The sequence below is a fragment of the Athene noctua genome, chromosome 2, assembly GCF_965140245.1.
Source record: "Athene noctua chromosome 2, bAthNoc1.hap1.1, whole genome shotgun sequence".
Taxonomy (NCBI): domain Eukaryota; kingdom Metazoa; phylum Chordata; class Aves; order Strigiformes; family Strigidae; genus Athene; species Athene noctua.
The window spans coordinates 56,760,295-56,774,528 of record NC_134038.1 but is presented as its reverse complement, the minus strand read 5'-3'; the positions used below and the strand labels follow the sequence as shown (position 1 = coordinate 56,774,528).

Here is a 14,234-nt window from a genome sequence, read left to right as displayed (position 1 = left end):
TGGAGGGAAACCCACTGCAGGGTGTCCTTAAACGGAGTAAACTGGAAAAAAATGTACGGCTGGAACAAAGCCCGGATTCAAATCGGAGAAGCCAGGAGATCGTTGTCTAAGGGACTGAAGCATTTGGCTAGTCCCCTTTCCTTGAACAACTAATTTTTTACAGAGCAGTTGCAATCCAAGAAAACCCCCTAAAATCTGTTTTACAGACACTGATAATAAGAAATCATCTCTCCTTGTAAAGAACACACAGGCTAACCTTAACAAACATGTGTCTTCAGATCTCCTTTTAAGATAGGATACTGCCAAAATATTTTTAAATTACCACAGAAATGTTTCTGCTGATGCTTCCAGAGGACGCACTTTGCTGTTTGTTTTACAGTAAACACACTCGAACCCCTACTGCCACCCCAGCCCCACGAGAGCATCGGGGCCGTTCCTGCTGCCATGCGAGGTGCAGAACTGCTGCGGCACCCCAACACCACCCTGCTCCCCGTCACCGCTGCGGCCCGTGGGCTCCAACCCCCTGCCGCTCTGAGCAGGCACCGGGGTACGGCCCCACAACTGCAACAAGTGCCAGCCAGAAATCCACCCAGTTGTCTCCTCCACCCCCAGTACTTTTGTCACCTGCCTCTTTTTTCTAACACGGCCAACAAACCTGCAACCTAGTTTATCTTCTCTGTTTGTTATGAAATACTCTATTATTTGTATCCCACACTTCAAATAAGTCTGTATTAGGGTCTCCCACTTCCTAATAAGTGTGTTACTTTTTATTACTCTATCTTATGAAAATAAACTTACACTCACTTACTAGTTAACATCATGCAGCTTTATCCATTTCCCCCCTTTGTCTTTTTAAGTAGATAATACAGAAATCTGTATTACTTTGAAATTTTACAGCTACCTTCAGAAGGATATTTTACTGCAAATAGCACATTTGAATTTTCCTCAGTGTATCTTCAATTCTGAGTGATACCTTGTCAGGAAGGTATTTGTATATAAAAGCAGGAACTTCTCCTCTCACAGGTACCTAACAAATTAAGAGTGGAAAAAAAGTTACAGGGCAGGAGCTACGTATTAATCGTTTTTACTATGCTTGCGTTACTATGACTTTATTCTTGATTGGAACTAGCAGTGATGTCCACATAGTCTCTTGTTCAATGTCTGTTTCCTCTCCATCACAGTAAAGGCACCCTGGGCATTCATACAAGCATAAGGACTAACTACTCTGTAGTAGTTCACCTGGTAATCAAAAATCAGTTCAAACCAAGTACTTTAAATTTCTTTTCTGGTTAACCAGGTCTCTTGCCTAAGCTCCATTTCTTTCATACGTAAGTTTCACAGACATCAGATCCCAAGAAAAGGACCTATTCCTTGAATAATTTATGGGCTAGAGGATAACAAATCTTTTTCATGAATATCTGTAACCTCCTACTACTCAATAATTAATTGCCTGCTCAGTAACTACTAAAAATAAAAGTGTATTAAATTTTACAACATGGGATTTTTTTGGTTTTGAGCCTCCTTACGTATTTCAGCAACGCTGATTTATGTTACAGCATTAAGAAATTCCAACTAATAACATGACCAATAAAATTTATTAAACATTACATTTACAACTATTTACATATCCTTCCATAGATTAATATTAAAATAGACAATATACAATTTAAGAATTTTCATTCAAAGGCATTTTGTTGGAAAAAATAGGCTCTATTACGAGACCACCATATAAGAGCAAAAGGTTTTTTTTGTTTTACACAAAAATATTTTCAGTATAGTAAGTCATAGGTATGGCATTACAACATCAGACTAATATGAAATATGATTTGTAAATATTACAATTGTTTAGGTATCAGTTATTGAAGCAAAGGAGTTAAGAGTTCTGTGAAGCATGCAATACAGTTCAGTTTCAATTCTTTTACAGTTATGGTGATGAAACAAGCAGCTAAATCAAACACATGCCATACAAAAAAGAACTGCCAACCAGGAACACACTACACTTAATAAAAACTACAACTTTGGTCCAATAAAACAGTAGACAAAAACAGTTTTACAGTTAAAATATCTATTTTATACAGGTTTGAACATTAATTACAAGACTATATACATTTGCACAATATGTATAAAATAAATTATTTAAAAATGAAGACAATATTACATCTTTTTCCAAAAAGAAAACTGTACAGTAATTTACAAAATATAATAAGATTAATAGACTATTTTCCTCCAAGTCTTACATTTTCTTCCACAGGCTTTTTCATCATTTTTCTGTGGGAGTTCAACTGTTACTGAAGTTTCATAATACAAAGCTTTATAGCAGATTTTAAGTATCATTTCTTTTTGGTGGCTGTTTTAGTTATTAACAGCTTCCAGCGCTGTTAACTCACCATGTTTCGTCATCTTTTTCAGCAACAAGCTCTATAGCTACAGGAAATTTTAAAATACAGATAATGGCAGTTACTGGGAAACTTGCTTTAAAATTAGTATCCATCTTCTGTGCTTGAACAAGAGCCCGTGCCACACTTCTCTGAAGGAACACCTGAATTACTGAGAAAGGTACTATTCCACAGAATTAAGTGCTCTGTCTTAAAATAAAAATACCTTTGTGTATCACCGCACCTCAAATCTCTAGTTGTCCAAAGGAAAGGGTGAGCCAGAAGACGCTAACTGTCATATTGGTGTCAATTCAAAGTCATCATTAACATCAACAAGAGGAACATAAAACTCCTGAATTTCATAAATGCTGATAGATTTGTATGTAGCAGGATCAAGTTCCTGTAGTTTAAGCTGCCACTCCAGTCTCTGTACCGCATTTAAAGCCGCTGCTTCATGCTGCTGCCTCATCAAAAGGCACGTCTATTTTAAAATTGAGAAAGAAGTTACTTCAATATTTGAAAAAATACTGCAATGAATTTGAAAATAGAAAAAATATCTAGGAGAATCTCTGGTGATATTAAGTAATTTCCTGACTATATATTTAGAAATTTGCAATTATTTCATTACAGTATATAACAACAAAGGTTAGGGCTTTTTATACTGCTAGACCCTCCTTTATGTTGCCCTTAAAACATCTACAATAGCCTATGATATTGCATATAAATCTGCTATTTATTCACCTCATCTTCATAGTGACATTAGAGGTTTGCGTTTGTGGTTTGTTTTTTTTTTTTTTAAAGTAGAAAGACAAAGAAGTGTACCTTTAATTTGTCAAACTTATCATCAACGTCCTGTAACCATGACATAAACTGTCTTGCATTAAATCGATCCCTCACTGATGTTTTGCTGTCATCAGTCTGAAAAAAAGATGTTATTCAAACTGTAAGTTATTTGATGATTCAGTTTTAAACATACTTTAAAACATGAAGCCTAGTTTGTAGGACCTTCATAAATAATGTTTCAGATGGAAAATTAAACTCAGAATGAAAATATCAAGGTATATATGAGCATAAACAGTGACCACTACTTTTACTGAGATCCAGTTGCTCAGGAAAAATGGGTATTTTCAGATTCCTTCAAGCTATTTACCGTACTCTATTTTTTAAATTTAGAGTAGGAGGCTTAAAGATTTATGCCTTAAAGTCTTAATCAGTACAAGGCAGATCCTTCCACAAAACTGCTATCTCTTTGTTCTCTTTAAAATTCAGTAACAAATTAAATTAGTATTTCCACAGGGAAAAGCAAAAACATTAAAATAAAGGAATGTTTAAGCCGCCTGACTTAACTGGCTACAAAAGTATTCAAAAGCAGCAAAGAAAAATTTTTTTTACCATCAAAATCCCCAAAAAGAGATTAAAAAAAGTGAGCAGACATGTCTTATGTCCTGCTCAGTGAAATACTTATTTAAAAGTACCCCTACGTAATAAGAAGCTGGAATGGCACATCTTCCCATCGTGAGAAACCTGATACTCTATAGATAGTCCTAAAGACAGACTATGCCAATTTAACATTTAAATAGTAATCACTAAATAGAACAAGCTGCTGTTACTTTTTTTTTTTTTTGGGGGGGGGGGAAGACACTGCAAGAATTTGTACACTGTAGCAATGGGCAAGGACAAAAAAACTGCAAAGACTGAAATCTTTAGAAAACAGCTGATATTTCAGATATCAAGGACAAGTAAACAGGCTGGTTCTAGAAAGAGCCCTTAACAACACTGATCTTGTCTTGTAACCCTGAACTGTAGGCATTTAGGTGAGCAGTGACCAGCTAACAAGAAAGTTGGGCCTCTTTCCTCCTCCATCTTTGGTTTGGCCCCTCTGACTGCAAAGCACGGTTCTTAAGGTCTGCCCAACACGTGCAGCCATAAAGGAAAAGCCTCCAAAGACCCAGAAATCCCATAAAAACAGTTCTGAGGTGGTTACTTTCCTGCAACATAAACCAGTTCTTTGCTTACAAATCCTTCCCAGCTATTTGTTCAAATACAAGAAAAAAATTGATCGGAGAGATTTCTTCATTGTAGAACAAGATTAAGAGTTGCTAGCGGGATAACAGGAAAGTGGCAGAATGCATTACAACAGAATGGTTTCTTATGCATATGCATTCTTCCCAAGAAGCAAATGTAAATCAAAGCATCAAGTTGATAGTTTAAAATACTGATTTGAATTATAATAAAAAATGTATTTAATACTTTGCTGAACATTATGTGCAGTATTATAATTTTCTAAGAAAAATTGCCGCAGACTGAAACACAAAGTAGTTGAGGTAGTGAAGGGGAAGGAGGGGCATTTTACAACTACTATTGTTATTATATAGAAGGTAAAAAAAGTTGCAATACTTGTGCATGGGGGGAAACCACAATAACTTCTCCCCCAGTAAAGATTCCTTTAGTTTCACAGAATTCAAATACAGAATCAGCTTATTTAAAATCAATTGTAAAATGTTAACTATAAAAATGTAAGTTATGTGCATAACTCAGATAAATCTCAAATTTCTAAAAAGCTTGGGGCCTCTAAATTAGGGCAGGAAAAAAGCAAAAGACATCCTGAACTTCAGAACTGATGATGATATCTGGACTGTTAACAGAAAATAAAAGTTTAATTTTTGCTCTATCAGTTAGATTTACTAGGGAAATGATAATTTAAAAATCTGTCAGTATAAAGCTTAAAATGGGAGAACAATACAGTCTCCATAAACTGCTATCTCCTGCTTGAATTACCTCGTGCATAGCTGTAGTTCTTTAAAGATGGGGGAAAAAATCCAGTAACAGACTGAGGAAACTAGAAGCTGTAATAATTCTGTAAGGGACTCCAGGACTAAAGTAAAATTCCACATATGTTGGAAATGGAAGTTGGGCATTTTAAAATGAAACACCTACAATGCATCAACACTTTTATTACATCCAAAATATCAAACTTCTCCTTGCATTATGTGCTCCTCACTGAATCAGGTTCTGAATGCTGTTTCCATTTCTATTCAGTAGCAGACCTGTTCACAAAATACTGACACCATGAAATTATATTCTCTTAGGAGATACGGCTGCAACAAACCTCTGAATGGTAGTCCATAAAAGGTATGCAGATTATAAAGTACACTGCTCATTTTATGTTTTAATCAGGACTAAATACCAACACTGAACATCTGAACAACATGGAGCTTGAGGTGATTTTGAAAAAAAATAATTTCATCTGGTAGCATTTGACATTTCACTGTTGGTCATCTGTTTTTTATGGAACAGTTCTAGTGACTGCCTTATAAAGAGGAGAAAACTATAATGCGAGTAGCTTCACAAAACATTTTCAAATTTCTCAAATCAATCTCATCACACACTACTGCATTTCAGTTCTTTGACAAAAATGCTGTTATGTTCTGATAATGTTTTTTTGTTGTTTAAGCTTCCAGAATATGTTCTATTTATGACTGAAGTCTGATTTTATAAAAAAATCAGAGTAATGTTCTCATTTTATCCTTCACATAATTTCTAGAGGTGAAAGAAAACCAGACATGGTACAAAACAGAAAACTGGTGTGTGTATATCTGTATCCTCTTGGTATTGTATGCCCAAACGAGGCCTAATCAAGCTAACAATCTATGATGTGCAAAATCTTAATTCCAGACAAAACAATTACAATTTCAGTATGGAAACAAAATTATCTCCTTTTGAGTCAGGCTAAAAAGACCCTTTTGTCTGAAATTCTGAAATACATCTCTTTACCTGAGCATCCAGAGGCACATTATAAACCTCAGCATCCAGCAGAACAGTGCAGGCACTGAATGGTAGTGTTTGATTAGCTAGCGTTCTTGCTGCTCGATAATGAACACGTAGAACTTCTTGCTCGTTAGAAACAATAAGCTTTTCCTAATTGAATAAGATATTAACATATAAACATATATTTAGCAAATGAAGCATTTCAGTTTGATTCATTAAAACGTCCATTCATTTAAACATTTCTTTTAAAGGCTGACACTCTTGAAAGTGTGAGAAGGGAGCTGGTAGAGGGAGGAGCAGCTGTTCATATAACCAAATCCAAAATTTCAGTTTAACGATGCAAAGAGTATTTCCTGATTGTCAAGACCTGAGAACACATTCTCCCCCACCACCACCGTTGGCTGAAGGTCATGCCCACATTTTCCACTTAGTGCTACTGAGGCAAGTTCTAATTAATGAAGAAGGTGAAAGATTAAAATTATAAGGAGCATAGGGTTAGGATACAGCTTTGCGAGTCTTGACTTTTATCCCCCTCTACTCAGCACTTGTCAGGCCACACCTAGAATACTGTGTTCAGTTTTGGTCCTCACTATTCAAAAAAAGATGTGAACAGGCTGAAGAGGGTCCAGAGAAGGGCCACGAAGATGATCAAGGGACTGGGAAGCCAACTGTATGAGCAAAGGCTGAGAGAATTGGGTCTGTTCACCCCTGAGAAGGGAAGGCTTAGAGGAGACTTATCACCATGTTCCAGTATTTAAAGGGTGGCTACAAAGAAGATGGAGACTCGATTTTTACAAGGATTTCCATGGAAAAGACAAGGGGTAATGGGTACAAGTTACTCCTGGGGAGATTCTGATTGGACACAAGAGGAAAATTTTTCACAAAGTGAACAATTAGCCACTGGAATGATCTCCCCAGGGAAGTGGTGGATTCCCCTACATTAGACCCTTAAAAGACTCAGCTGGACAGGGTGCTGGGTCATCTTGTCTAGACTGTGCTTCTGCCAAGAAAGGTTGGACCAGGTGATCCTTGACATTCCCTCCAATGTGGTATTCTGTGTTTCTATGACCATATGATTTTTTGTCACATACTTGTCATGCCAGGCACAATGGCCAAGCAAACTGGAGCAGAAATGTAATATGCAGAATAATTTAAATAATTTTTAATTATTTTTTTTTTAAAACAACATGCAGAAACTCCCTAAATTCATAGCTGGACAAAGATTCTTTCCTGAACTGGCCAAACTCGACTTAGAGTTCTGTAAAGTGGATTTGATTTGAAGAACAGACTATTTGGCAAAATAACTGAAAGTACGCAGAATTTTATAAGACATGAAAGAATGTATGTGTGTGTTTACTGCTCTGCAATATAACAACTCTAATTTTTATCAAAAAAAAGAAGGTAGATTATAAAAAGCTTGGAAAACAGAAAAAGCAGCATCTTTCCTTTGGTTACAACTGATTTCAGGCAGAACTTGAACAACGTTCACCTTCTTTGTGCTTGTTATTTTATACCTAGCTTTACACTGAAATGCTGAATTCAATAAAACCCTTCCCTCAACTGGTTTGTTAAGCCACATTGAAATCAACTTAATCAAAAAAACTACCACATCAGGTTTTAATGAGCCAGCTGCTTGTATAACTGTGTGGGAATCCTTAAGATACATTATACGTGAGAAAGGGGTCCTGTCTGCGTCCACAAGCAATCTGGCTCACAATGATGACAAGACATCTAAATCTGGCCTGCCAAGGGAAAAGATTTGGGTAACCTAAAAATAAAGAGTACTCTTAAACCAGGAATATTTTCTCAATTTTCTGTGTTCAGATTCAGTGAAGCCTACATATGTAGTTCTAACATAGTTTTAGGCAGTTTTTGCAAGGAGAATATTGCAAATAATGTTTTAGGCTTAGAGCCAACAGGTGTCTTCTACCAATACAGAATTTACTCTTGCTTCAATTCTTTTAACTCAGTCAATTTGTTTCTGAAGTCTACAACCATTATTAGCTTTCAAAAGCAGAGTCTGCAGCTTTCTTCCCATTCCCCACTGCCTCTGGGAAAAATATGGGCCACATCTTAGAGCAATTAACAGGAAAACACTGCTATCTTATTAAGTATTCTGCTAACAGTTGTCCAAACCAATTTTTTTAATTTACAAGTTTCTCCAATTCACAAATTTGGATAGAAGGCTGATTACTTCTAAAGCATTGTTAAATTGAGCAAAATATAGTCTGTCCATTGAAAAAGAAAAACCCTAAAGCTTGAAGTTGAGAAATAAAAATAAATTACTTTAGTCTTACCCTTTCAATACTGTGCTGTAAACGTAGTTTCATCCTTACAACCTCCTGTTGTTTAAATAATTCCTTAAGTGGGTCTGACAGCGAGGGAGGTGGTGTAATCTGTGGAAGAAGTTTTATAAATAATGTAGTGAGTATGTATTTAACATATGTTTAATGCTGCCTATATGATTTGAGCATTTATGTAAAAAACAATAAAAGCAAGGTATTTTTTAGGGAAAATATGAGAGTTTTGTGCACTCCATCAATTATGTGACCTTGATATCCATCTGCAATAAAAGGAGTGAAGGATTCTTTACCATAAAGTTAATAAACCTGACTGAAACAGCATTTCAAACTGTTTAGTGCTTTTAACCAGTCATTGTCAGCATGTCACAGCTGTTCTTTAAAAGGATTATACATTGGAAGATAGGAAAAATTCAACTTGCTTTCTATTTTAAAGACTCTTTAAAGCATAACTTTTAAAGCCAAATACACAAGCAAAGTAAGAAAAACATTGCTAAAAAAATGTCATTTGATATATCTATACAGTGTCAGGGGCATTTTATATGACAAAAGATAACTGACCATATCCCTAATCTTACAATCCTGCAGAACACAGGCAAGCACAAAAAGTACAGTAGAGCCCCAGACAGTGGCTTGGACAAGAGTTTCCTCCAGTCAGTTATTCAAGAGGTTTTTTTTAAATGCTTACGTTTAAAAACCAAAATTATTTAAAAAAAAAAAAATCAAATAGACTTGAGCGAGCTATCAACACTGTTACTGATTGGCTATATTCTAAGCATTTTGCATTTTTAGTCAATTATAGCAAACAACTGCTATTACCGTCCTGACTGAGCTCTATGACAAACACTGAAAAGGCACCTGGAGCCCTCATGGCAACTGCAAAAATCCCATGTTTCTTGAGAATTAACTAATAAACATCTTGGGAGTTTTAAGGCTCTACCCAAAGTTTGCTTTTCTCTATGAAAGTTCTGACAGTTCAGCATGGTTTTTAGCAATTGCTAGATAAAAGAGCATTGATAATGCTTTGGAAAGACTCATCAAAACTAAATGAAATACTGTTTACTACCACTGATACTCAGAAACCACAGCTGACATATATGCCTACAGGTATTATACTCTACCTTGTACCTAACACAAACACGTAAATAACTGTATTCAGTAATATCCAGAACTGTCAAGAAGTAATAAAACCATTATGAAAATATGGACACACTGCATTACTAGTATCAATCTTGTGCCTATACACTTTAGTAGCAAAGTGATTTATCTACCAAAAGTTATTCAATTATAGTTGTCTTGGAAAGTTATTTCAGGACAATTTTTTCCCCAACTGGAAGATAACCAATGCCTTTGGAATTAAAGAAAATATTGAAAAACTAATTGTAGTTCATTCCTTAAGCTATTATCTGGTATAAAATTCTCCTTCATGTTTCAAATGACTAAGCAAGATAGACTTCACTTTTCTCAACGAAAATGGTTTGCCTCCCAAACCAGTGAGTGCCATTTATGGCATATGCCATTTTGTTTAAGTCATCAGTATTAAAAACAAACACAACAACAACAACAAAAACCCAAACCACACACATCTACTGGAATAATCTGTCTCAATCTTAATAGATATCAGTGTTTAAATTTAGGCCAAGATACACTGCAGTCTAGTTTTGCCTGGAAACTTTGCATTCATGGCACAGTACAAACAGTGCTGTCATAGTCTTTTAATAAAATAAGACAAGATGCTTGTAGTAACACCCAGCTTTTATTTAATTAGTTTTACTGAACTCAAAAAGATCTCCCAAAATCTCAGTGCTTCTGCTGACAGAGAAGCACACAACATAACAAGCACGATAAACAATCTGTCTGTAAATATTCTGAGTTTATGCACCTAAGTTATCCAGACATACAAATTTCAGAGTTGGCAAGCATCCAGATCACCTGAACAATTTCAAATATTATAAAAAGTCATTCCCTTGAATTTACAGAGCATTTAACTTTGCAACAGAAATAAGAATAAACCCTGTCGGAAATAACTGGGAAGCACTTAATTCCCCAGACGGCAAACTCGCTGTGGACTTTTATTTAAACGTGCATCCTGAGTGGAGCTGCCATGCCACCACAGCAGGCCGCGTCCCGACGCCAGACCTGCGTTACTCGGTGCCTGGTGCTGCCGCCGGCCCCACGCGGCCCCACGTTTCCAGCCCCCAGCTAAAATGGCAGCCCGCGGCCCGCCCGCGCAGGCTCCTCCCCGGCAGCAGGGGGCGCCCTGGCGCTGCGGACGGGCGCGCCGGCACTCCGCCGGCGCGGGGGAGCAGCCGGGCGAGGAGGCGCCCCCGCCAGCCTCTCCGCGCCGGCAACCGCGGCCCCCAGCCGAGGCGGGAGCCCCGCAGGCCCTCGGAGCCGAGCTGCCCGAGCGCTACGCGCTACCGGCGGCTACAGGCTCCTGTCATCCCAGAGATCACTGCTGCCTCTCTACCGTTAGAAACACTTCCCTCCACTCAGCCCTTCACTGTCTTCCGAAACATAAAGCTAAATACAGGACTGAGTCTGTTTACAGCACTTTACGAAAGTATGACTTTTTTCCTCTCTCCTTGGAAACACGGGGAGGAAGAGCCTCGGATCCTGAAAGTCTGCAAACGGGATCTGAGCAGCCCCACACCACCTGCTGGAAATCCCAACTTGTGATCCAGTGATGGATTTGGGCCAAGGAAATAAACTTTCTAGTCCCAAAGGAAACTCAGGTTAAAGGTTTCAAGACAAGAATAGCCTGAGAAGTCTCTCTGAAATTCTCGTCAAAGAGACTTAGTAAAGAGACCATAAAGTGTGTTGGGAAAATACGAACACATATATTGGTCTTGGAAAAACAGAGCATGAAACCAAATGCCACAAGGAAAAGATGACCTCAGTTTTTTTGTATAACCAAAGTAAGTTATCAAACTAGCTTCCTGACGGCCCAGACTCTATACAGAAGAGAGGGAAACAAAAGGGCCCTGCCTTCTCGAGTGGGCTCTAGTCCCAGAAAAACTAGGCAGAACTCAGCCTTCCACTTAGCTAGAAGGCAGCCATTGAAACAGGTTTGTTCAGTAATGGCTAAGGTTCAAGACATAACCTCACCATCCCCAACACATGAAAAACCAATCAAGAAACTTTCTTGCATGCTTTATATCCTTCCTAACAACTACAACATCAACTCTTCACTCTGCAAACCTTCAACCCCCATTACAAAGAAGAGCAACACTGAAGCTGACTCAGATTCACACATACACAAAATTTCCACAATTGCTTTCCCACACCCTTATCTATCTTCCCTCTCACCCATGCCACTCAAATCAACTGGCTTACTCTAGTGCTCTAATATTTCATGCATTTAGGAAGTGTAACACCACTGAAACAAGCTTTTACCACTTCAAGTTTCTATAACAATGCCAGAGAGACTGGACAGAACCCCTTTTACTAGAAACATATCTGCTAGATAGCCATCAGAAGCTGAAAATGAATCAGCTTGGAAACTCTTCTAAGGAAGCAGTACAGGTAAAGACAACTGAACCTCACAGAACATGCTGATGTAGCAATCTGAAAGGCAATGTAGCTAAGTACAATTTAAATTTACTCTGTTAGAAGATTCAGATTTGTTTCCTTCTGTTTTGAACTGACCTGATATCTCCTATCTTATGTTTTGTATTTGCATTGGTGAGAGGGAAGCCACAGTCCATACACGACTATCCCTACAGCCTTAGGTGGTAAGAGTCATAAATTACCGTATATAAACATGGCTGTGGAAATCAAACACACCACCTCCTGGTGCCCACCTACAGGATGTTTGAAGTTCATCAGATAAACTATAGTGCATCTTAAAATTCCAATCCAGAGAACAGTATGTTATACAAACTATTCCAAGTCTCAAAGTGTCAGAGCTAAATATATTGTCTTCACATAGACCTTCACACAGTGCTATCTAAAATACAGGAATAATTTAAGGAGTAGCTACTTTCCCATAGCCTGTGTAAATTAATGAGGCAAAAATCAGGTTAACAGAGAATCATTAAAGAACCATCAAAGGAAAAATTTAAACAATCACAACAGAAAGGTTATTTTACAGTTGCATATTAAATTACACAATATATGCATAACAACACATACATGCTATTGATATTGAACAATTGCAGAGAGACTAAGCATAGCCCTTATTTTCACATTGTTGAACGATGTGTACAGTATACAAACAAACATTTCTGTGCATAAAATCATCTCTGGTTTAGCAATACTCCTTTTTATGGTATTTGTAATGGGAACTATTATGATTATGATTTTTAATGGTGAAAAACTAAAATTGTTAAATCATATAAACAAGCAAGCTCTACAGAGAAGTTACATCTGAACTACTACTAATTTCTGTTAATGGTATATTTTTTCCGGAAAGAAACAAGAAATTTTATCAAAATTGTCTATTTACACAAACAACAGTTAAAGAAAGCATTTAGCTGCATTGTAGATGATTTTTCAGGCAAAACTAAAATGCTTAAAATAGCTCCCTCTTTAGATTAAAACTCATGCTGTTTTCTTACACTTTATTCGTAATGGAAATAAACACCCATTTCCTAATAATTTATTTTGGCTTCTCAGCACTTTCTTTCTTTCCTTTTGCTCCTAACAGCCACCTGTTCTTTCTACAACTGCAGAAGTTAACAGTACCATGAGAGCATAAACAAAACAAGTTAACAGTTTAAAACAACAGTATCAGCAAAACATATATGTGTGGGGAAGCAACCCAGAAATCTAAATGAGATAAAAATAACTGTAATCCTTCAAGTATGTATTCAGGTTTTTATCAATTTTTTTTTAGAGAAGTGCTTTTGTTTGTTTTTTTTTTTTTTTTTAACAATTAAAAGCCACAAGAACAGGGAGCACACATTCATCTCTGATATTTTCTGAACCTAATTTACCTGAGAATTCGCACTACCCCAGTACCTAAATTTATTTTCAGGAACTGCAGTGTCCCTATTATACACAGCAAAAGACAAGAGGAAGTATGAGGCAATGCTTTAATACCAAGTCAATAACCCTCCCTTCTTATAGTGCCTACAAACATTGCCAGTTATGACAGGGAAATGAATTGTATTGCCCAGGTAGAAGAAGATGGGCCAGGGAAAAATACACACTGTGCTTCTCCACTTTCTGTTTACCCCAAATTAAGTGCTGAAGTGTGATGCCAAAGCAGTAAGTTGCAGCTTGGAAATAGTATGTACTTGACTAGCAGTGGCTATTAAAAAAAAAAATAATTCTCTGCTTCTGGTGATATATGTTATAGAAGCTGCAACAACTACTGAGAAAGGAGTAACTACTTCAAAATCACAGAATGGTTTGGGTTGGAAGGGACCTTAAAGACCATCTAGTTCCAACTCCCTGCCATGGGCAGGGACACCTTCCACAAAATCAGGCTGCTCAAAGCCCCGTCCAACCTGGCCTTGAACACTGCCAGGGAGGGGGCAGCCACAGCTTCTATGGGCAACCTGTTCCAGTGCCTCACCACCCTCGCAGGAAAGAATTTCTTCCCGATATCTAACCTAAATCTACCCTCTTGTGGTTTAAAGCCATTAACCCTCATCCTATCACTACACTCCCTGATAAAAAGTCCCTCCCATCTTTCCTGTCAGCCCCATTTAAATAGTAGGAAGCTGCTGTAAGGTCTCCCTTAACAACCCCAACTTTCTCAGCCTGTCCCCATAGGGGAGGTGCTCCAGTCCCCTGATTATCTTTGTGGCCCTCCTCTAGAGCTGCCTGAGCAGGTCCATGTCCT

General features: G+C 37.5%; 1 protein-coding gene across 3 annotated transcripts in view; it reads right to left on the bottom strand.

Moving 5' to 3' along the window:
* Positions 1-1,581: 1,581 nt before the first annotated feature.
* ANKRD12 (ankyrin repeat domain 12) overlaps positions 1,582-14,234 on the bottom strand; it is a 67,524-nt gene continuing 54,871 nt past the window's right edge. For all 3 annotated transcript variants that reach the window (XM_074899204.1, XM_074899203.1, XM_074899205.1), the window contains 4 exons: positions 8,441-8,539; positions 6,150-6,293; positions 3,198-3,293; positions 1,582-2,856 (listed from right to left, as the gene is read on the bottom strand). In XM_074899204.1, the coding sequence (XP_074755305.1) occupies positions 2,671-2,856; positions 3,198-3,293; positions 6,150-6,293; positions 8,441-8,539 (525 nt within the window). In that variant the 3' untranslated portion in view covers positions 1,582-2,670. The remainder of the gene's footprint in view (positions 2,857-3,197; positions 3,294-6,149; positions 6,294-8,440; positions 8,540-14,234) is intronic.